This window comes from Eretmochelys imbricata, chromosome 1, assembly GCF_965152235.1.
Source record: "Eretmochelys imbricata isolate rEreImb1 chromosome 1, rEreImb1.hap1, whole genome shotgun sequence".
In the NCBI taxonomy this organism is placed as follows: domain Eukaryota; kingdom Metazoa; phylum Chordata; order Testudines; family Cheloniidae; genus Eretmochelys; species Eretmochelys imbricata.
This window is the reverse complement of record NC_135572.1, coordinates 239,992,238-240,015,612: the sequence shown is the minus strand read 5'-3', so window position 1 is coordinate 240,015,612 and position 23,375 is coordinate 239,992,238. Positions and strand designations below refer to the sequence as shown.

The window sequence follows — 23,375 nt, the reverse complement described above, 5'->3', positions numbered from 1 at the left end:
CATGCATCCGATGAAGTGAGCTGTAGCTCACGAAAGCTTCCGCTCAAATAAATATGTTAGTCCCTAAGGTGCCAGAAGTCCTCCTTTCCCCTTCCTGAAAGTGACTCAAGTAGTGGCTGGCCCATTTGGGGCCCGGACGTGGGGGGAGGCTGCAGCCATGCGCCTGTGTCCTTGAAGGGGATTGAGTGAGGCTGGGGGGCGGGCAGCGCTCGGGTTTCCAATCACAATAGCGTAACCGGAGGAGACGACGCCGAGCAGCTGGGCAGGGTCCGCCTCTTTCTTCCCTTGCGGCCGGGGCTGACATTGTCTTAGCTCCGCACGACACAGGCTGCTGCTGCTCCGGCTCCCTCCTGCGCCACCTGTCCCAGCCCGGCTGAGCCATCCCCCCACAGGTGGGTATCGCACTGTACGGCTGCGCTGGCCTCTGCTCGTGGGGGGGGCTTTAACGGAAGGGACGAATCCCCCCCTTTCTCTTTTATCGGGCCTGGTTTGTGGGCCTCTAGGCGGGGTACAGCCCCCTCAACCCCCAGCTCTTGAGGGTCAGGCTCTCCTTTGCCTTGTGCATTGCTGCACTGTCCCTCCCCTGCTCCTTTGTAGCCGCAGGGCCCGCTTGATGGGATGGCGGCAGGATGGGATCCCACTTTGGGGAGGGGGGGCGGTCGCCTCTCCTTTGCAGTATAGCGCTGCTGCTATTTAAAGAGCAATGGGATGCAGGCAACAGACCCACCCGTTGCACAAGGCCCGGTTAACACTGAGCCCTTCGGGAAGGGTGCAGTTTCTTTGCCAAATTCCCTCCCCCTTGCTGTCTGCGAGGATGGATCATGGAGGTGACGGGTCGCTTTTCTCATGGCATTGCAGTGTCTCCCTCCCAAGGATGGGTGTGTGTGTGTGTGTGGAACGGCATGGAAGAGAAAATACTCCCCCTCCCCGGCGCCCCTTTTTTCTGGCCTAGAGGCCGGAGCAGTGAGCCCCGCCTGAAGGGCCCCCCAGCGCCTGGCTACGGGCGGGGTGTCTCTCCTTTAGACCCCGCTGCACCCGGCTAACACGCAGGCGCTCCCCCCACCTGCGGGCGGGGAAGGATGGCTGTGCCGAGGGCGCTCGGCAGCGCTGCACGTGCAGCGACCTGGGGACCAGCCGCGTGCCCTTGAGCCGCTTCTCACCCACAGGCCACTGGCGGGCGGCGCGCGCACGGCGCGGGTGGGGGTGGGGGTGTGGGGGGGGGTAGAAGGTGTGAGAGATGAGCTGGCGTTTGCGCGCGCACGAAGCGGATCCGCTCCTGCCGCTGCCGCCTCCTGGCGCGTGGCCGGGCCCGCGCAGCGCTGTCCGAGGGGGGGAGGCGGCGGCGGCGGCAGCCCAGGGCCGCTACACCGAAGAGGAGCCGTAAGACGTGATCCCGTAGCCGCAGCGTGGGCTGAGGACGCCGCCTCCAGGCGCTGTGGGCATGGCGAGAGCCGGCGAGGCGCGGAGCAAACCGCATCCTGCCCTGACTCACGCCCTGGCTTGCGTGACTCAGGCGACGAGCGGCCGTCTCCACCCTTCCTGACCTGACTGCCCCAGCCTCTGAAAGCCCCCGCTCCCACCCTGACTGCCTGCTGCCACCTCGCCTCCCCCCTCCAGCATCACTGGGATGGCACGTTTGGGGCATTTAGATCCCTTCTGAGCAGACGGATCCTGCTCGCGGGTCCTGTGCTGTTGGGGGGGGGAACGATCAAAAACCAACAGGACACCCCTTTGGTAAAGTTAGAAAAGGGCAACATTAAGATTGCCTGTGCAATCCAGCCCCCTTGTCCCAGTGCCTTATGAGACAGTCTTTAGTTACATGGTCACATACTATTTTCCCCCAGGCTTCATTCAGGGACTGGGTAGCTGGGCCTCAAGCCTTATTTTCTGCCTTCTGTCCAAATTCTGCAATGAACACTACATTATTAATTTCCTGCTGGGTGTTTCTGTGGTGCTCTCACCGTAGAATCAGATGCTTTACAAACACTCGTGACTTTATCTTCACAACAGCCCTGTGAGATTTGCTGGTGTTATTCCCCCTATTTTATAGGTGGGGAACTGAAGCACAGACAGGTTAAGGCCAAAATTGTCAAAAATGCTCACTAATTTTGGGTATCCATTTTGAGATCCATAGGGCTGGATTATTTTCAGAGTATTTGGCATTTTTATTGAAATTGATAATGTTCAAAAAAGCTCCAGTCACGTTTACTTGCAGTTGTGAGTGTTCAGCGCTTCTGCAAATTTGGGACCCCATGTCTCATGTTGCTCATGCAGAAAATGAGGGACATGCATATAGTGACCACCTGTGAGAATTTTAGTTTAAGCAACTTGCCCAGCATCACACAGAAGTTCTGTGGCAGAGGCTGGGATAGAATTTAGTTCTCCAGGGCAGCCTTCAGATGCCTTAACCAGGAAACCGTCCTTTCTCTTCTAGTAAACCTCTGACTCATTCAATTTCTGCAACATGTGAAGGAGAATGAAACAACACTGTTTCTGTATAATGAATATTGTCTGGTTTCATTTCCCCCCTCTGATTCCCAGTGTTACGTAGGAAATACTTCCTTGAACATTGTACATTGAGAATTGAAATGATGCAAGAGTTCTTGCCTCTAGTATATTAGCTGATTCAAAGATTGTTTTGCCCTTGACTTGCATGTGGATCAAGAGAAATACATGAGCATTGGGACAAATTTTCCAAAGCAATCGCTAATTTTTGGGTCCCAAAATCTTTTGGGCAATCACAAATTTTGACTTACCTCCATGGACTGGCACAGATTGATACACAAGTCACCTAGGTATCTAGTTGATCAACTACAATTATAAATTCTGGCTCCAATCCCCTGTTGTCATCACTAGAGCTTCATGCACGGGCAGGAGTCAGCCCTCATGGAGAAGCTTGTAGGACCAGGGTCACTGTTTGCAAATATATATTGGAGTGTGTGTATGTGATTACAAAACATAGGGACCTAATATAGAGGCTGTCTTTAAATATTTGGTGTGGGAAGGGAAGCGATGGGAGAGAATCAGAGGATAAAAGACAAGTCTTAGTGGTGCTAACTTACAGGTTGAGCAAAGGAGGTCTCTGATGCTAAATAAAAATGAATGCCATGTTAACTCAGTTCTAGCACAGTTTATTATATGCAAATGGATTGAAATATTAACATTTCTACATCAAGCCACAAAGGCAAAAAAGACTCGCCATGTATTTGGAATGAAGGGAGCAGCAGGGAGCCATTTAAGTAAGTGGCACTGTATTTATTCAATTTATTTGAGCATAAGCTTTCGTGAGCTACAGCTCACTTCATCGGATGCATAAAGTGGAAAATACAGTGAGGAGATTTATATACACGCAGACCATGAAAAAATGGGTGTGTATATAAATCTCCTCACTGTATTTTCAACTTTATGCATCCGATGAAGTGAGCTGTAGCTCACGAAAGCTTATGCTCAAATAAATTGGTTAGTCTCTAAGGTGCCACAGGTACTCCTTTTCTTTTTGTGAGTACAGACTAACACAGCTGCTACTCTGAAACCTGTATTTATTCAGTGCCTTCCATCCAGAAGATTTCAAAAGATTTACAAACTTATAAACATGCATCCGACGAAGTGGGTATTCACCCACGAAAGCTTATGCTCCAATACGTCTGTTAGTCTATAAGGTGCCACAGGACTCTTTGCCGCTTTTACAAACTTATAAGTAGTTCTTAACCCACCACTGAAATGCAACTATCACAAAGCAGCTGTCTTAACACCTCACAGCAACAGTGCATATAGAGAGGAAAAAGTACATTGTATCCAAATGAAATTAAAGTGACAACTTTAGGTGGGTAGAGTGTAATTTTTGAAATGGAATTGGACAATGCCAGCAATGCTCATGCGTCTGCCTAGTTGGTTATATAAACGACTGTTTTTAGTAACTTGGAGATGTATATCTATATATGGCACTTTTATTTGTAAATTTCAGCGTTGGAGGCTAAAGTAGCTATCTATTTTTAATATGAAGAACTTGGGAAATGTGATTGGGTTTAATCTATAGGGTTTTGTATGTGTCTCTCTTTTCTTGCAGAATACAATGGCTACTTTACAAGAGAAACTGATTACACCAATTGCAGCAGAATCCACCCACCCTAACAATAAGATCACTGTAGTGGGGGTTGGCCAAGTTGGAATGGCCTGTGCCATCAGCATTCTTGGAAAGGTATAGTTCAAGAACAATATGAAGTGAAAGTAATCAGAATTTTATTGTGCTACAAAATCTGATTGACTTCTTTGTGTGAAAATGGAGATAATATGACAGACTAATGTGAGAATAGTCTGATTAATTCTGTACATTCCTCCTAAATGAGCCCCTCTGCTCCATGTGAGGCTCATCTTCTCCTTGTGTTTATTCCCAGTTTCTCTCCTCTGACTCTTATAGTTGTCTCATGTTCAGGAAAAGGTCTGATTGTCCTTTTCCAAAGCTGCCTACGTTGCAGGCCGCCAGGTTGGCTTTGTGTACAATGGGTCTGCAACCCCTTGCCAAACTTTTTTTGCTGTTGATTCTTCCAATGTTCCAGGCCTTTGGGAAATGAGTCCAGAGTCCGCTACTTGATAGCAGGGCTGTCAGAGCGGGGAAAGAACTTAAATGGAGACAGACCAGAGATCATTGTGAAATGTGCTGTGGACACCAAAACTATACACACTCAACTTACTACATTCTTCATTCATCCAGGGCCTGATTCAAGACCCAAATGAAAAGACTCCCATTGACTTCAGTAGGCTTTGGTTTAAGCCCTTATTGGCTAGTTGTCCAACTTTCACTGTAGAATTTTTAAAGTAGCTAAAATTGAGTGCCAAATTCTCAGATCATGATTCTGATTTCCTGTTGCCCGTATTCAGGCAGATCTCCCATTGCCTGTTTAAGGACTGACTAAACCAGGGGTCGGCAACCTATGGCACGTGTGCCAAAGACGGCACGCAAGCCAATTTTTAATGGCACACTGCTGTCTGCCGGGGACAGCAGCGTGCAATTAAAAATCCTGCCCAGCCCGGCCCGCTCCTCTCCAACCACCGCTCTCTCCTTGCAGGGCAGGCAAGCTTCCCTCTTCCCCCAGCAGGCAGGGTTCCTGCCCCTCCTTCTGTCCCTCCCTGCGGCTGATCAGCTGACAGCCCAGAGGGAAAAGTTGAGCCGCAGCGCGCTCTCTGCTCCGGGGACCTTGGGGAAGGGGATGGAATTGGCATAGCCCCTCCAGCCCCCTGCCATGAGCCGCTCAGGGCAGGGGGCTGGGAGCACCCCCACGACCCCAGCCCACACCTCCAGCCTTCTGCCCTGATCCCTGAACCCTCCTCACACACACTCAGCCCTCTGCCCTCACCCCTGCACCCCCCACACATCCCAGCCCCCCACAAGCCCAGCCCTGACTCTGGCACCCCACACACATACCCAGCCCCCCCAGCCTCCTGCCCTGACTCCAGCACCTCCCATACCTTGACTCTTGCATCCCCCACATCCCCACCCCCACCCTGAGCACCAAACGGGAGCTCCTGCACACACACACCCATATTCCCACCTGCACCCCTCGCACCAAATGGGAGCTGCCCAGGTAAGTGCTCCACACGCAAACCTGCCCCAACCCTGAGCTCCCTCCCTCATTCTAGCTCCTGGTCAGACCCGGCACCTCAACCCCCAGCCTGCTCCTTCACCCCCAGCCCTGTTCTCAGTGTACTCCTACCCTCACCTCAATGCAGAGAGAGGAAGAGAATGGGCCAGGGAGAAGGTAGGTACCTACTCTATGTGGACAGGGCTGGGACTGCAGACCGGCAGCGGGCTGAGCAGGGCCGGCAGCCGGGACCCTGGCTGGCAGTAGCTGGCAGACGGAACCCCAGACCGGCAGCAGGTTGAGCCCTTTAATTTAATTTTAAATGAAGCTTCTTAAACATTTTAAAAACCTTGTTTACATACGACAATAGTTTAGTTATATAATATATAGACTTATAGAGAGAGACCTTCTAAAAAACGTTAAAATGTAGTATTGGCACACGAAACCTTAAATTAAAGTGAATAAATGAAGACTCGGCACACCGCTTCTAAAAGGTTGCCAACCTCTGGACTAAACCCTCAGTAAGGCCCTCAGAATTTGACCCTTTGTTTTTAGTGGGCAGAAGTTTGGAAGTAGCTGTTTCCTTTTTTCTTACTTCGTTTATATTTGAAAAATAAATTGGGAACTAAGGGCCAGATTTTTAAAGGTATTTAGACACTTAAAGATGCAGGTAGGCACTTGGTGGAATTTTCCAAAATATTGATTTCAATGTGAGTTAGGTACCTGTATTACTTTGACAATCTCACTAGATGCCTATCTGCAACTTAAAGCACCTAGGTCTTTAGATTAATTTGGCTCTGAAGTCCCTTGTAGGAAAGAATTTAAATGTGGTTAAGTCCCAATAAAAGTCAGTAGGGATAGATTTAAGCATATGCTTAAGTCATTTTCTGTATTGGGGTCTTACTTATTGAGGGTCAGATTTTGAAAAGTATGTAGGTACTTAAAGATGAAGACAGGTGCTTAGGCACTTTTGAAAATCCCTCTAAATATCTTTAAATATCTGGCCCTAAGAACCTGATCCTGCAAATTGCTCTCTCTAGGCCATTTCTGCATGGAATAGCTTACAAGATCAGGGCCCAAAGCCATGCACATACCACTAAACCTTTAGAATGTATTTAAGGGACATAGAGTTAACTTGAGAAGTTAATAATTAACAGTGACTTAGCCATAGGCCAACGCATCAAAAATACAATATACTACTGTAAAACTTAAAACAAAATCCAGAATTTTAAATATCAGAAATACCCATACATACAAATTTAAAAGAACATAAGCCAATTAAAGCATATAATCACCACATCAATTTCCTTTTCCTTATTTTAGCAGCTGACCACACAAATAGGGTAACCACTTGAATCACAGATACATTGCCAGTTCCTAATAAATATTTTGTTTTCTGAGAGGTAGTAGAAAAAGGCATCTGGAACAAAAACATGGATAGACATTTTGACCTCAAGGGAAATACAAATTACGAATATAATAAATAATGGAGTAAGTCTTCTACCTGTCCAGAGCTGCGTACATTTCTCAGTGCCAGTATATCTGCCTTCTAAGTAATTTGTCTGCATAGATTGAAAGTGGAGAGCTCTGAAAGCCCTCCTTAATTTGCTATTGGACAAATTGTCTAAATATCTGGAATACCCATGAATCCTGTTAACAAGGGGAAACCAAGGTGACATCTTTGTAACGGAAACAACTGTCGTGCTTATTAATATCCTCTAACCTCAACTTGATTAGGGATTTCACATTTTTAAATGTAAATCTAATCATTCCCAATTCTGAGAGGACTTTAACCAAGGAAATTTACATGAACAGGCCCTACTGATCTGTTCCTCTAAGTATAGCCTTGGCCACTGCTGTGGGTGCATACTATGAGAGCAAAGCCAAAAATTAATATTATGGTATTGCACTTTGGACAGAATAGAAATCATACCTGTCTCAGCTCTAAGAAGAGCAGCTAGGATATTATTTGGGAGACGAAGAAGCTTCCTAAGAAATTTGTTTTGGATCATAGAATCATAGAATATCAGGGTTGGAAGGGACCTTAGGAGGTCATCTAGTCCAACCCCCTGCTCAAAGCAGGACCAATCCCCAATTAAATCATCCCAGCCAGAGCTTTGTCAAGCCTGACCTTAAAAACTTCTAAGGAAGGAGATTCTACCACCTCCCTAGGTAACGTATTCCAGTGTTTCACCACCCTCCTAGTGAAAAAGTTTTTCCTAATATCCAACCTAAACCTCCCCCACTGCAACTTGAGACCATTACTCCTTGTCCTGTCCTCTTCTACCACTGAGAATAGTCTAGAACCATCCTCTCTGGAACCACCTCTCAGGTAGTTGAAAGCAGCTATCAAATCCCCCCTCATTCTTCTCTTCTGCAGACTAAACAATCCCAGTTCCCTCAGCCTCTCCTCATAAGTCATGTGTTCCAGACCCCTAATCATTTTTGTTGCCCTTCGCTGGACTCTCTCCAATTTATCCACATCCTTCTTGTAGTGTGGGGCCCAAAACTGGACACAGTACTCCAGATGAGGCCTCACCAATGTCGAATAGAAGGGGACGATCACGTCCCTCGATCTGCTCGCTATGCCCCTACTTATACATCCCAAAATGCCATTGGCCTTCTTGGCAACAAGGGCATACTGCTGACTCATATCCAACTTCTCGTCCACTGTCACCCCTAGGTCCTTTTCCGCAGAACTGCTGCCTAGCCATTCGGTCCCTAGTCTGTAGCTGTGCATTGGGTTCTTCCGTCCTAAGTGCAGGACCCTGCACTTATCCTTATTGAACCTCATCAGATTTCTTTTGGCCCAATCCTCCAATTTGTCTAGGTCCCTCTGTATCCTATCCCTGCCCTCCAGCGTATCTACCACTCCTCCCAGTTTAGTATCATCCGCAAATTTACTGGGAGTGCAATCCACACCATCCTCCAGATCATTTATGAAGATATTGAACAAAACCGGCCCCAGGCCCGACCCCTGGGGCACTCCACTTGACACCGGCTGCCAACTAGACATGGAGCCATTGATCACTACCTGCTGAGCCCGACAATCTAGCCAACTTTCTACCCACCTTATAGTGCATTCATCCAGCCCATACTTCTTTAACTTGCTGACAAGAATACTGTGGGAGACCGTGTCAAAAGCTTTGCTAAAGTCAAGAAACAATACATCCACTGCTTTCCCTTCATCCACAGAACCAGTAATCTCATCATAGAAGGCGATTAGATTAGTCAGCCATGACCTTCCCTTGGTGAATCCATGCTGACTGTTCCTGATCGCTTTCCTCTCCTCTAAGTGCTTCAGGATTGATTCTTTGAGGACCTGCTCCATGATTTTTCCGGGGACTGAAGTGAGGCTGACTGGCCTGTAGTTCCCAGGATCCTCCTCCTTCCCTTTTTTAAAGATTGGCACTACATTAGCCTTTTTACAGTCATCCGGGACTTCCCCCGTTCGCCATGAGTTTTCAAAGATAATGGGCAATGGCTCTGCAATCACAGCTGCCAATTCCTTTAGCACTTTCGGATGCAACTCGTCCAGCCCCATGGACTTGTGCACGTCCAGCTTTTCTAAATAGTGCCTAACCATCTCTTTCTCCACAGAGGGCTGGCCATCTATTCCCCATGTTGTGATGCCCAGCGCAGCAGTCTGGGAGCTGACCTTGTTCGTGAAGACAGAAGCAAAAAAAGTATTGAGTACATTAGCTTTTTCCACATCCTCTGTCACTAGGTTGCCTCCCTCATTCATTAAGGGGCCCACACTTTCCTTGGCTTTCTTCTTGTTGCCAACATACCTGAAGAAATCCTTCTTGTTACTCTTGACATCTCTCGCTAGCTGCAGCTCCACGTGTGATTTGGCCCTCCTGATTTCATTCCTACATGCCCGAGCAATATTTTTATACTCTTCCCTGGTCATATGTCCAACCTTCCACTTCTTGTAAGCTTCTTTTTTATGTTCCACTAGGATTTCACCGTTAAGCCAAGCTGGTCGCCTGCCATATTTACTATTCTTTTGACACATCGGGATGGTTTGTCCCTGTAACCTCAACAGGGATTCCTTGAAATACAGCCAGCTCTCTTGGACTCCTTTCCCCTTCATGTTAGTCCCCCAGGGGATCCTACCCATCCGTTCCCTGAGGGAGTCGAAGTCTGCTTTCCTGAAGTCCAGGGTCCGTATCCTGCTGCTTACCTTTCTTCCCTGTGTCAGGATCCTGAACTCAACCAACTCATGGTCACTGCCTCCCAGATTCCCATCCACTTTTGCTTCCCCTACTAATTCTTCCCGGTTTCTGAGCAGCAGGTCAAGAAAAGCTCTCCCCCTAGTTGGCTCCTCTAGCACTTGCACCAGGAAATTGTCCCCTACGCTTTCCAAAAACTTCCTGGATTGTCACTTCTAGTCCTGTGGGATCATTCTATCCCCATATGTCTCCGCCATACAAAAATTCAATGGGCACCTGGCCTCAAATAGTCTAAAGGCTGGTGCAATTAAGTTGTCCCCATGAGTTCTGGTGTAATGTAACACTTCTTGCATTGAATTTGAGGCGTTCTCTTTTGTTACCCAAATATGTTTATCCCACAATCCATTTTCAGAGAACCAGATACCCAGGTAGGCAAAAGAACTAATTTGTTGAATGTATTGCCCATCAATCTTCCATTTATGCAACCTCCACCTTCAACTAAAATCATTTACTTTAGTTTTGGAGTAATTTAGTGAAAGGCCCTCTGTTGACAGTATAAACCAAATGTATTTAATATACACTTTAGTCCCACTGATGTTTGTGATAATGGACCCATATCATCTACATATAATAAGACGAACGCTAGTTAATTCATGATTTTAGGGGGGAAATGCTGATCCACCTTCTATTAACTTGACTTTACAAAAAAACTTAAGAAAATTCACTGTTTCTGGTACTGTGCTTTTAAAATAGTATGTCATCAGGAAGAAAAGGAGTACTTGTGGCACCTTAGAGACTAACAAATTTATTTGAGCATTTATTTATTCGTCTCTAAGGTGCCACAAGTACTCCTTTTCTTTTTGCGAATACAGACTAACATGGCTGGTACTCTGAAATATGTCATCAGGGTATTTTTTAAAAATTCCTTTAAAATCGTTCAAAGGTTTTTCTCCTCCCCTGTAGATGTTTAGAAGAGACTGCTCAGCAAGGGAGAAACTGATGTACCATGCAGGGAAAACAGTGATATTAACCATGCACAGATATCATAAATAGAAAGCTATAGTTATTTTTCATGTTACCAATAGTGATAGAAAACCAGTTCAATCATGTGGAAGTATGAAATGTCATGCCAAATCATTAATTCATCATGAAATATCCTCAGGGTGTTTTTTAAAAAAACAACACATTGTGCTTGTCTTTCTGCATCTGAACTCAGCATCATTCTTGCTGGAAAAGCAATGATACCTGTAAGACTGGCAGAGTGGGAACGCAGTAGAAGTGACTGTTAACCTCTTTATTAAAGAAGAATGCACACTGGTTTATAGTCCTAAGAAGAGCTCTTTACAGCGTCAGATTCCACCCTAGGAATCACTGGCATGCCCCTCCCATTAAAGTCAATGTGAGTTGCATGTGCATAACCAGTGGTAGAAATTGACCCTTACAGATTTTAAGCCAGTTTATAGCTGGATGGATTTAGTCCCTTTCACTGGGCTTCAATTCTGTCAGTGGAACAAATGGCATCACTTTTCATCAAGATGGCTGCCTCCAGCATTTCGGCTCAGAATTGGCATCTCTTCCTTACAAATTCCACTTGGAATTTAAAAACATGTTTGAAACAAACTGTTGGTGGGCGTTGAGCCATCTTGTTAATTGTGCCTTGCTTTATGAACTCTCAGACTGTTGGACTCCACAAAATGGATACTGCCTTCAATTAAGCCGTAGCCTAAATTTTGCACTTACCCAGTATTATCTTAAAATCGGGTGTACGTGCAATGAGTTTGATTCTTTTTAGCACATCAAATTCATCACCATCCATGTGACATTATTAAAATTATTGTTCGGAGTTCATTTTTTCTGGTATAGCATCTCATTTAATATACACATGAGTGGTGTTAATTTTATTCTTGAAGGAGGTTGTGTTTTTCACCTCTTCTTCTAGTTAGCAATAAGAAGTCACTGAGACCTGTGTGCTCTTTCAGAAGAACTTGAAATACTTTTGCCACAGCTTTAAAGGTGAACTATATCTTTTTGTAAAAGCATTTAAACTGTATCTGTGTCTTACCTTGTAGGCTTTATTTATGTGAGTGCTATCGTTGAGCCAAATTCCTCTCTAGAATACACCAGTATCAATCCAGCAAAGCCATTGGAGCTATTCCAGATATACTCTGGTTTCATGAGAGAAGAGTTTGGCTCCTAACTTCATTGGGTCTACTAAGATAAAAAGGGTCACAAGATCAAGTATCTAAATGTCCTAGATCTTTAAAAGAACGTAGATGTAGATTTTATAGGCCTAATTCTGATTTCACTCATTTTTATCAGTTTTACACCTGTGTAATCAACCTACTTCACTGGAGTTATTCTTGATTTACATTCATATAACTGAGATCAGAGTTTGGCCCTGCAAATGATTTTTAAAATGAAGCAAGACTCAAGTACAAGCCCTTGGAATTTTCCTGCAATAGTTGGTGGTATTGGCTGTGGAAAGAAGTTGCTCTGAGTGCAATAAAATAAAGTGATTTGTAACTAACATGGTTTTAAAATACGTACTTTTAAATCTTAATACACATATTCTGTGTTACTGAATTTGAGATGCCTTTTAAAAATATAGATAGTGTCATGTTATGTTTGCTTCAAGTCTTTCTATTTTCAAAGCACTTTGCAAACACTAACCAGTCAAGCCTCATAATGATACAGGAACCTATTATCAATTTTACAGAGGAGCAGAAAAGACAGAGATGCTTGCTTGAGGGTAAAGTTTTCAGAGTCACCCAGGTGACTTAAGATGCCCATTTTCAAATGGACTTCGGCACATAGGGCAGTAGTAGAGAGAAGTCCTGAACAGAGTTTCAGTATACTTTTATTGGCATGACAAGCTATACAAGTGATGCCAAAGTTTCTGCAACAACAACAAAACAGTAACAGAAAATCCAAACCACCACTGCCACAACCAAGTGTATCTGCCAGAGGGAGATTAAATCCTAAAAGCATCTCATAATTTAGTCATTGAAGTAGAAAGTGTCTATCATGCCTCCAAAATCTCTGAAAGTTTAGGGAGTGGGAGAACTTTTGAAACTATCTCCCAATCTCCCCCTGCTGGACAACAACCAAATGTGGCTGAACTTAAGTTTGAACTTAACAAATTGACACTGTTTTAGCAGTCCAGGTGGGGAGAATTAGGAACAGTTCTGATTTAGAGCTGGTCAAAATATGGTGAATATTTTTTGTGAAAACTTTTGACCGTGTCCAATTTTAATTAAAACTTTGATTAAGCTGGTTGAAGCAGTATTCTGTCACTGAATGTTAATTTGAGGTAACTGATAGCAATGTGAGTTTTCCATCAAAAATCTGGCGCAAATACTTGAAATACTGTCTTGCGTGGATATAGAGCAGAATGTAATTCTTACAACTAGTACAGAGAGTTCAGCATATTTTTCTAAGTAAATAACTAAGGCCATGTCTACACTCCCACGTATGTCAGCAAAACTTATGTCACTCAGGGGTGTGGAAGAAAACACCCCTGAGCAACGTAAGTTTTGCCGACATAAGTGGGAGTGTGCATGGTGCTATGTCAGCAGGAGAGCTTCTCCCACTGATAGAGCTACTGCTCCTCATTGGCAGTGGTTTAATTATGTCGATGGGAGAACTCTCCCGTTGGCATAGAGCAGCTACATGAGAGAGCTTACAGTGGCGCAACTGCATCGGTACAACTGTGCCCCTGTAAGGACTCTAGTGTAGACGTAGCCTAAAATCTTGTAGTGTCTAAATGACAAAGGGGAAGCTCCAGAGTAAGGGTTTGTGTCTTTTCCCTCTGAACAGGGAAGTGGGAAATGTAACCTGAATAGTAAACTTTTACTGTGCTTTAATAAGGGTTTATAATACTTTTGCTACTGGAGAGTGTTTTTATGTGTCTTCACCATCAGAACTGTCCCATGCTCCCATTTTTGGTCTAGTGATTCAGAAGAGATTCTTTACCAGAGTGTGACATCAATATACTCTATAAAGAGCTCCATATAAAAAGTAATGATGTAGTTTAACTCAACAAAGGAAGCTTTGAAAAACAATAATATAATAATACACAGTGAGCCCTTTGTGTGATATCAATATTGTATTCCCTCCACTCCCCTCACAGAGTCTTTGTGATGAGCTTGCTCTGGTTGATGTTTTGGAAGACAAACTAAAAGGAGAAATGATGGATCTGCAACACGGGAGCTTGTTCCTCCAAACTCATAAGATTGTGGCAGACAAAGGTAAACTTGGAATCTTTTAAAATACAGCTATACTGTAAATTTATGGGAAATTAAATAATGGGAACACACTCAGGGTCTTGCATTCTGGCAACAAGCTCAGGGCTTGATGTTACCTGTGAAAGTTGAGGCTTAGGTTAAGACTTAGGGGAAAAGAGCAGAAAATATATTTAAACAAATGAGGGGCATTCCGCTAAAACTGGAACCACTTCGATTTTTCAAAATCTACATCACTTCTCCTTTTCCCATCACTAATTAACACTGAACTGTGCATCTGTAGTGGATTTCAACCAAGAATCATAAAACAGATATTAAAGAAACTTCAGAATCCCTGAGAGGTGGAGAAAATACGAACCTTATTTTATAGGTGAGAAAGCTGAGGCCCAGAGGCGCTAAATGACTTAACCAAAGCTACAGAATTCCAAAGTTGAGACCAGAACCCTAAATCTCTATGTCCTGATTTGATCAGTAGATAACAACACCATCTCCTAAGAAATTGTGTGGACCTATTGAGATTGAACATTTTTCATTTCTGGCCAGAGTATTTTACACAGAGGTGGAACTATTTAGAGCTGTCTGTAGTTGCACATTGCTCTTGACGTGACTATATTCAACTGTGTTCTGTATTTTTCTCCCCTTCTCCTCTATAGATTATGCTGTCACAGCTAATTCTAAGATTGTGGTAGTAACTGCAGGAGTTCGTCAGCAAGAAGGGGAGAGTCGCCTGAACCTGGTCCAGAGGAATGTGAATGTCTTCAAATTTATTATTCCTCAGATTATCAAGTATAGTCCCAATTGCACCATCCTTGTGGTTTCCAACCCAGGTAAAACAGTGTTTTAATTTACAAAGTAGAATTCATGAGTTTTGTAGAACTGGCCTTTAATTTGAAGTTCTGCCTAGTTACAGTAGTAAGTATGTAGAAATGCGTGTGTCTTCTGTATAGAGAGAGTTCTGTGGTGACCGCTACTAGTGGTGAAATGCAAACATGATTTACATTTACTGTGGCTGCCCTGTGTACGCAGGACTTTGAACTGTGTTTGAAAACCCTGTTTGGCATTTATTATGTTTCAAAGCTCTACATATATTGGCTTAAAAGCTGCTGGTAGTTTAAGCAGCCTGGCTCAGAACCATGAGTGTGAAAGAAGGTGCAATTTCAATCATTCCTTTTTTTAACTTTATTATAGCTTTTATGAGCACCTAAGCGTCCAGATGCAAAGATATGGCTATCTGTCTGAATGACAAATCCAGCTTGAGAATGTATTAACATCATTGACTGATCATAAACACAATACTGAAATGTAAAATTAAAAATTTCCTTGAATATAGTTTCAGGAAAAGTTTGTGCGTTGAGGACAAACTTCAGACATCCTGGATTTCTGTTCCGCACACTCCTTAACTTCGCTTTTACTGAGATTGTCTGGGGAAGTAAAGTTAGAATAGAAGCATTTGAGTAAATATGTACTAGAGAGTGCATTAGGATACAAAAGATTGTACATGTTCACACTGTAGCTTTTGCACTGGAGGATCCAGACTGGCCATTAATACCACATTTATAGACACCAGAAATACCTGAGAGAGAGAAATGACAAGCTATGTCTGCTATTCTGCTCGGGTTCCTTTAGACCCAAGCTGAGCAATACATCACTCAAGAATGTGCCATCAGTTAGGAAGCATGGGAGTAGGGTGTCATAATAGCATTCTTACAGTAAGGTTAGATATTCTCTAGAGCCAGAGGTGCACTATTTCACAAGCACTGATGTTTTTTAAGCTGCTACCTCAGTAAGTGAAACCCAACTATAACAGCTTAATATAGATGAAAGTTTCACATTCCTATTTATAAAAGTTATTCAAAGATTAAATTGGCTGTCGCTCACCAAAAAGTTCTGGGAGAGGAGAAGTATGTGTTGTGGGGTTTGTTTGTTTGTTTGTTTTTGTTTTTACTGTGCCCTGTGCTTTCACCAACCTTGTAGTGCTCCTGCTTTCCCCGTCTTCTGTGGTTGGAACTATGGATGATGGTACAGTACAGTGGATCTGGGTGCCTGGCCTACATGGATTAGGATGTATATCCCTGACATTCTGCCCCCTGTTTTGAGTAGATGAGTCCTGACAGGATCAGGCTGTTTGTGCAGCCATGGCTAATCAGGAGATGGGCTGTCGTTTGCACAGCAATAACTTGCACCATGTCTGCACTACGGGCACTTGGGACCTGAGTTTTGCAAGTTATGTAACTCCCAAAACAAATTATTGGCCTTTGAAGTCCAGTCATTTGGTTCTAAGGCAGGACTTGTCATTACCATTGCCTGTCTTTCTCGGATACTGTTCTAGTTTCTTTACCCCTTTAGTTTGTTACGTATTTAGGTTTTTTTGGCCATTCCCAAATAGCTTCTTAATTTGAGCTGCCTGAAAATATAGTAGCACCATACAGTCTAATCCATAGAAGTCACTTAGTGCCGTGATGTAAATTAGGCAGTCCTCGTCCAAAGGCACAGTTCTACGCAGAAGTATCTTGTTTTTCATGTACAAAATATATTGCAAATTATATGAAACAAGAAATGTGCCTTTGAAAATTCAGATATGTTTTACTATAAATCCATTTACTTGAGGCACATTTAAGTTAGATTCTCAAGTGGAAGGCAAGATCTCCAAACACAACAAACTCCCTGGAATATTTAACTAGCCTAACTCAGTTCCTGTGCCCATGGGGCCCAATTTCTTTCCAGCCATACCGAGGAGAAATGTCTCCTGATTTTAGCCTCCAGGACATACCCTCCAGTGAACTCCTAAAAAATGGCTTTTATAATTGCAAACAGAGCCCCAAGATTCCACAAGTGAGATAAGCTATCCTATCCTCTACTCTGGTTAGGCCCAAGGTGCTTTATACAAGTGAACCAAGCTGCACACTCTGTTTATCTGACTCATAAGAGGCACTAAGGCAGTAATTTAAGTAAAACTGCATATGGCTAAGTTAATCACCTCATTGTCTTTATTCTCTTTTCCAGTGGATATATTGACCTATGTCACCTGGAAGCTAAGTGGGCTGCCCAAACATCGTGTGATTGGAAGTGGTTGCAATCTAGATTCAGCTAGATTTCGCCATCTGATGGCTGAAAAACTTGGCATTCACCCCACCAGCTGCCATGGCTGGATCTTAGGAGAACATGGTGATTCTAGTGGTAAGGAAACACGTCTGCTGTCTTTTGGAATGAGAAACACAGATAAATAGCTAATGCCTTGAAAGTGGTGGAAAGTCCTGAAAGAGCTGGTACGTGCTGATACTTGGTCAGCTGTTTTCTGTGTATGTGGGCGTACCAGATCTAATTTCTCAAATGATGGAACAGTTGTTTAGTTTTTTAATGTCATACCCACTCCCCCTCTCATATTCTTTTATGGTGGTCTATGTAAAATTATGGATCACTAACCACTAATTCCAGCCTTTATAAATATATAAATAAAAAAACCTCTGTGTCCCATAACAATGACTGTGGTTGAGATTTTCAAAGAATAATGGAAGATATGTAGTTGAATCTTGTTTTGAAAATACCAACTCTTTCTTCCGTCTGAAGCTGAACCTTAAGAGTTATTGGTCACTCGGTAGTTGCCTGTGATTTCAGTAACTCTCTTTTGAGATATTTATTCTCGGAAGGTTAACAGCAGAGTTTCTATTACTGTAAATCACCAAAAATGCTGAGAAGTTCTGATTTAAGTCAAATACAAACAGTATTTTGGTGTATATTTCTCAATACTATTTAAAGAGAATAATAATAAAAGATGATAACAAACAGAAGACCCACGTCTGGGTTTACAGACACCAGTGTGCAGTTCCATAACGAAGGGCAGAATTTGGCTGATTGTGTGCAAACACTTTGTGTTCATACTTACTGCTTCTGAGTATGGCTGCTTCCCCCTTCCCCGCATTTATCAGTGTTCACCGGACCTTAATGGATCAGAGGATGAGTTCTCCCTCACCACTGAAGTTTGTGTTATATGAGGGAATTGCCATTCTGGGGCTCGCATGAATCCTCTTCCTTTGTAGATAGATGTGTTCCACTCTCTATACTCAAGACTGGAGGATGAGTGAGCAGCCTCCATGGAGGCAGACCCCAGTGCCTCTGTGTGGATCAACAAGCACTAATTTCTCTCTATTGTTGCCTTGCCAATGCCTCCCAAAGCAGTATCTAAAATAAATACATTTTGAGGAGTTACAGTTGAGGTGGGGCAAATATCCATTTCCTAGGGTTATAAACTGTCTTCCAGATTTCAAGCCAAAATAAATATTAAGAGCAAGTTGTTAACCCTTCAAAGGGCAGAGAGCATTGTAATTAAAATATTGACAGATATGATGCTAATCATTTTATAGCATTTTCCCCTCTCACCTACCAGAGCTCTTGGAACCCAGTACAGTGAAATAATAACAGATACAATACCATCTTAGCTGCTACTTTGCCTATCAAATAATAGGCCAAAACCTTAACAAAGTGGAGTGGGGAGGAATTGTAATCGTAACTGAAACTTACATACTCTCTCTGACATGTATTACAGTGGCTGTTTGGAGTGGAGTGAATGTGGCAGGCGTTTCCCTCCAGGAGCTTAACCCGGCCATGGGTACTGACAGAGACAGTGAGAATTGGAAGGAAGTCCACAAACTGGTGGTTGACAGGTACAGTGAGTAGGGAATAAGGTGGAGCATGATATTACAAGTGTCTAAAGCACTTTTTTTCCACTTTAATCACTTTCAATAGATCTTGACTGCACATTCATTTGGGTGTTTGCATTTGCAAATGTAAGAAGACCTGATCTAAACATGAAGTTACACTGGTTTAAGTAGATGGTTTAACATCATGCCATCAGTTAAACCAGGGCAACATCTGTATGTAGATGATCCCCAACTCTTACAGGGCCACATCCAGAATGTGTTTTCTCCTACGAATAGTCCTTACTCACTAAATTAGCCTCATTGACGTAAATGGGACAGCTAACTATATGAGTAAAGACTAATGCAGGATTTACAGGATCAGTGTGTGTGTGTGTGTGTGTTTATCAAGTTTCAGAGTAGCAGCCGTGTTAGTCTGAATCCGTAAAAAGAAAAGGAGTACTTGTGGCACCTTAGAGACTAAGAAATTTATTAGAGCATAAGCTTTCGTGAGCTACAGCTCACTTCATCGAATGCATTCAGTGGAAAATATAGTGGGGAGATTTTATATACACAGAGAACATGAAACAATGGGTGTTACCATACAGACTGTAACAAGAGTGATCAGGAAAGGTGAGCTATTACCAGCAAAGAGGGGGGGGAGGACGGGGGACGGGACACCATTTTTAGTGATAATCAAGATGGGCCATTTCCAGTAGTTTACAAGGGCAGTAGGAGGGGAAATAAACAAGGGGAAATAGTTTTACTTTGTGTAATGACCCATCTGCTCCCAGTCTTTATTCAAGCCTAAGTTAATTGAATCCAGTTTGCAAATTAATTCCAATTCAGCAGTCTCTCGTTGGAGTCTGTTTTTGAAGTTTTTTTTGTTGAAGAATTGCCACTTTTAGGTCTGTAATTGAGTGACCAAAGAGATTGAAGTGTTCTCCGACTGGTTTTTGAATGTTATAATTCTTGATGTCTGATTTGTGTCCATTTATTCTTTTACATAGAGACTGTCCAGTTTGGCCAATGTACATGGCAGAGGGGCATTGCTGGCACATGATGGCATATATCACATTGGTAGATGCGCAGGTGAATGAGCCCTCTGATAGTGTGGCTGATGTGATTAGGCCCTATGATGGTGTGCCCTGAATAGATATGTGGACACAGTTGGCAATGGGCTTTGTTGCAAGGATAGGTTCCTGGGTTAGTATTTCTGTTGTGTGGTGTGTGGTTGCTGGTGAGTATTTGCTACAGGTTGGGGGGCTGTCTGTAAGCAAGGACTGGCCTGTCTCCCAAGATCTGTGAGAGTGATGGGTCATCCTTCAGGATAGGTTGTAGATCCTTGATGCGTTGGAGAGGTTTTAGTTGGGGGCTGAAGGTGACGGCTAGTGGCGTTCTGTTATTTTCTTTGTTGGGCCTGTCCTGTAGTAGGTAACTTCTGGGTACTCTTCTGGCTTTGTCAGTCTGTTTCTTCACTTCAGCAGGTGGGTGTTGTAGTTGTAAGAATGCTTGATAGAGAACTTGTAGGTGTTTGTCTCTGTCTGAGGGGTTGGAGCAAATGCGGTTGTATCGTAGAGCTTGGCTGTAGACAATGGATCATGTGGTGTGGTCTGGATGAAAGCTGGAGGCATGTAGGTAAGAATAGTGGTCAGTTGGTTTCCGGTATAGCATGGTGTTTATGTGACCATCGCCTATTAGCACCGTAGTGTCCAGGAAGTGGATCTCTTGTGTGGACTGGTCTAGGCTGAGGTTGATGGTGGGATGGAAATTGTTGAAATCATGGTGGAATTCCTCAAGGGCTTCTTTTCCATGGGTCCAGATGATGAAGATGTCATCAGTGTAGCGCAAGTAGAGTAGGGGCATTATGGGACGAGAGCTGAGGAAGCGTTGTTCTAAGTCCGCCATAAAAATGTTGGCATACTGTGGGGCCATGCGGGTACCCATAGCAGAGCCGCTGATTTGAAGGTATACATTGTCCCCAAATGTGAAATAGTTATGGGTGAGGACAAAGTCACAAAGTTCAGCCACCAGGTTAGCCGTGACATTATCAGGGATACTGTTCCTGATGGCTTGTCGTCCATCTTTATGTGGAATGTTGGTGTAGAGGGCTTCTACATCCATAGTGGCCAGGATGGTGTTATCAGGAAGATCACCGATGGATTGTAGTTTCCTCAGGAAGTCAGTGGTGTCTCGAAGGTAGCTGGGAGTGCTGGTAGCGTAGGGCCTGAGGAGGGAGTCTACATAGCCAGACAATCCTGCTGTCAGGGTGCCAATGCCTGCGATGATGGGGATTTCCAGGATTTCCAGGTTTATGGATCTTGGGTAGCAGATAGAATACCCCTAGTCAGGGTTCCAGGGGCGTGTCTGTGCGGATTTGTTCTTGTGCTTTTTCAGGGAGTTTCTTGAGCAGATGGTGTAGTTTCTTTTGGTAACCCTCAGTGGGATCAGAGGGTAATGGCTTGTAGAAAGTGGTTTTGGAGAGCTGCCTAGCAGCCTTTGTTCATATTCTGACCTATTCATGATGAGGACAGCACCTCCTTTGTCAGCCTTTTCCCCTTGTTTATTTCCCCTCCTACTGTCCTTATAAACTGCTGGAAATGGCCCACCTTGATTATCACTACAAAAGGTCGTTTCTCCCCCCGCCTGCCTGCTGGTAATAGCTCACCTTTCCTGATCACTCTTTTTACAGTCTGTATGGTAACACCCATTGTTTCATGTTCTCTGTGTATATAAAATCTCCCCACTGTATTTTCCACTGTATGCATCCGATGAAGTGAGCTGTAGCTCACGAAAGCCTATGCTCTAATAAATTGGTTAGTCTCTAAGGTGCCACAAGTACTCCTTTTCTTTTTGTGTGTTTATCAGGAGACAGTATGGTGCTGTGGGAAGAGTAGAAGAATTGGAGTCAGAAAATTTGGATTCCGTGTCTGGCTCTCTCCTTGACTTCCTTTTATAAAATTGAGCAAGTCACTTACCCCTTCTCTGCTTTACTTGCCCCATTTATAAAATGAAGAGAATGCTTTTGTAAAGTATCCAGAAACGCCAAGGTTAAAAGTATTAAATATTGGTGTGTTTGATATGTGCATACTCAGTGTGTGATGTTGACTTTTTAGGAGTTTTCGTGTGTATGTATATATAAAATGTATAAAATTTATTAGCTAGACAGTGTCATTCCAATTCTTTGCTGCAATGATTTCATTGACTAAAGTAAAGAATCTGTGTTTTATATTCTCTGCTTACCATCACAAAACAGTACCCTGTTCTTACCATTATTAGAATACGTACTGTGTAATACCTAGCACTAGTATAATTGGATTAACATATTGAAAATATGGATTATGCAAACTCCACTCATCTCCCCGTGCTAAAATATTATTGAGTAAGGATATTAAGTTCTATAACTAAATGTATTGCAGTACTTCAGCCATTTTAAAACGTTACCTCAAGACTGATGTAGTATTCAGAAAATGTCTTGAAAGCCACCTTAATATATATATAATTGTGTCTTCTTCACCTTTCTCTTAGTGCCTATGAAGTGATAAAACTTAAAGGATACACTAACTGGGCCATTGGCTTTAGTGTTGCTGATCTAATTGAGTCTATGCTGAAAAATCTGTGCCGGGTTCACCCAGTGTCAACCATGGTGAAGGTAAGAGAGACTGTTAAGTCAGCTGCTGTAGTTTATTCTGGTATGATGACTGTGTTATATGTGCATGGACTCTACTGAATTTGCTAAATTTTTGGTGAAGGAATCCTTGTAAAATGATACTACTCTATGAACTTGAAAAGAACTAGAGATAGTATTATAATGGAAATTACTATTGTAGGTTTGAAGTCCACTAACTGAGATGACCTTTCTTCTTCCTCCTCCCCCCCCCTTCCCCCGGGAATTGTAAAGAGAATGTATTGCCTTTACCCAGTGCAAAATTTTAATTTGTGGGCCAAATTTTCTCTGGTGGAGTGCAGCTGAATCTGAGGGAGGATTTGCCCCAAAGGTTTGAAAATAACTCTAAAATTCCAGCTGGGACTCCATATGATCTTCTTGGCAGAGGTTGTCTGGGAGGGGAGCTGAATCAACATTTTGGGGGCTGCACCAGCCAAATCTAGATCCCCCGACAGAGCAGAGGTTGTGGGTACTTTGAACTGTTGCTCCTTTCATCTCAGAGCCAATCTCAGGAATGCCAATCATTTTATTGTAAGGGTTTCTAACTAGCTATATTTTCAAGCTAAGGGCAAATGCTACATTCAGTCACGTTGGTGCAACTCTAAAATAACTCTGAGGTCAGTGGGTTTACTCTGGGTTTATGCCAATGTAACTGAAAGCAGATTTTGGTTTTTAGTGTCCTGTTTGATCTACTTTCTGTTTGTTTGTGGCAGGGCATGTATGGCATAGAGAATGAAGTCTTCTTGAGCCTTCCTTGTGTGTTAAGTGCCTCTGGATTAACAAGCGTAATCAACCAAAAGCTGAAGGATGAGGAGGTGGCTCAACTCAAGAAGAGTGCAGATACATTGTGGAGCATCCAGAAAGATCTCAAGGATCTGTAATCTATGAATGTTAACTTCCAGCAGTATAAAAACTGCATAGAGTGTGCATATATTGGCTTTCTAGTTACTGTCCATCTCTGGAGCTAATATTTCATTGATCTTCCAAAAGTGAAATGAGCTTTTGTCCACAGCAACTAAACATATGCTTGTTGTAATGTGCAGACCTTATGAACAAATAAAATTTAACTTTCAAATATG

The 23,375-nt window shown here is 43.4% G+C and overlaps 1 protein-coding gene across 1 annotated transcript; it reads left to right on the top strand.

Moving 5' to 3' along the window:
- Nucleotides 1-209: 209 nt before the first annotated feature.
- Nucleotides 210-23,375, top strand: LDHB (lactate dehydrogenase B). Its single transcript, XM_077807465.1, has 8 exons — nucleotides 210-392; nucleotides 4,067-4,198; nucleotides 13,884-14,001; nucleotides 14,649-14,822; nucleotides 16,999-17,172; nucleotides 18,539-18,656; nucleotides 22,158-22,281; nucleotides 23,010-23,375. Exons 2-8 carry the CDS (start codon nucleotides 4,073-4,075, stop codon nucleotides 23,175-23,177), a joined length of 1,002 nt encoding a protein of 333 aa, XP_077663591.1. The 5' UTR covers nucleotides 210-392; nucleotides 4,067-4,072; the 3' UTR covers nucleotides 23,178-23,375.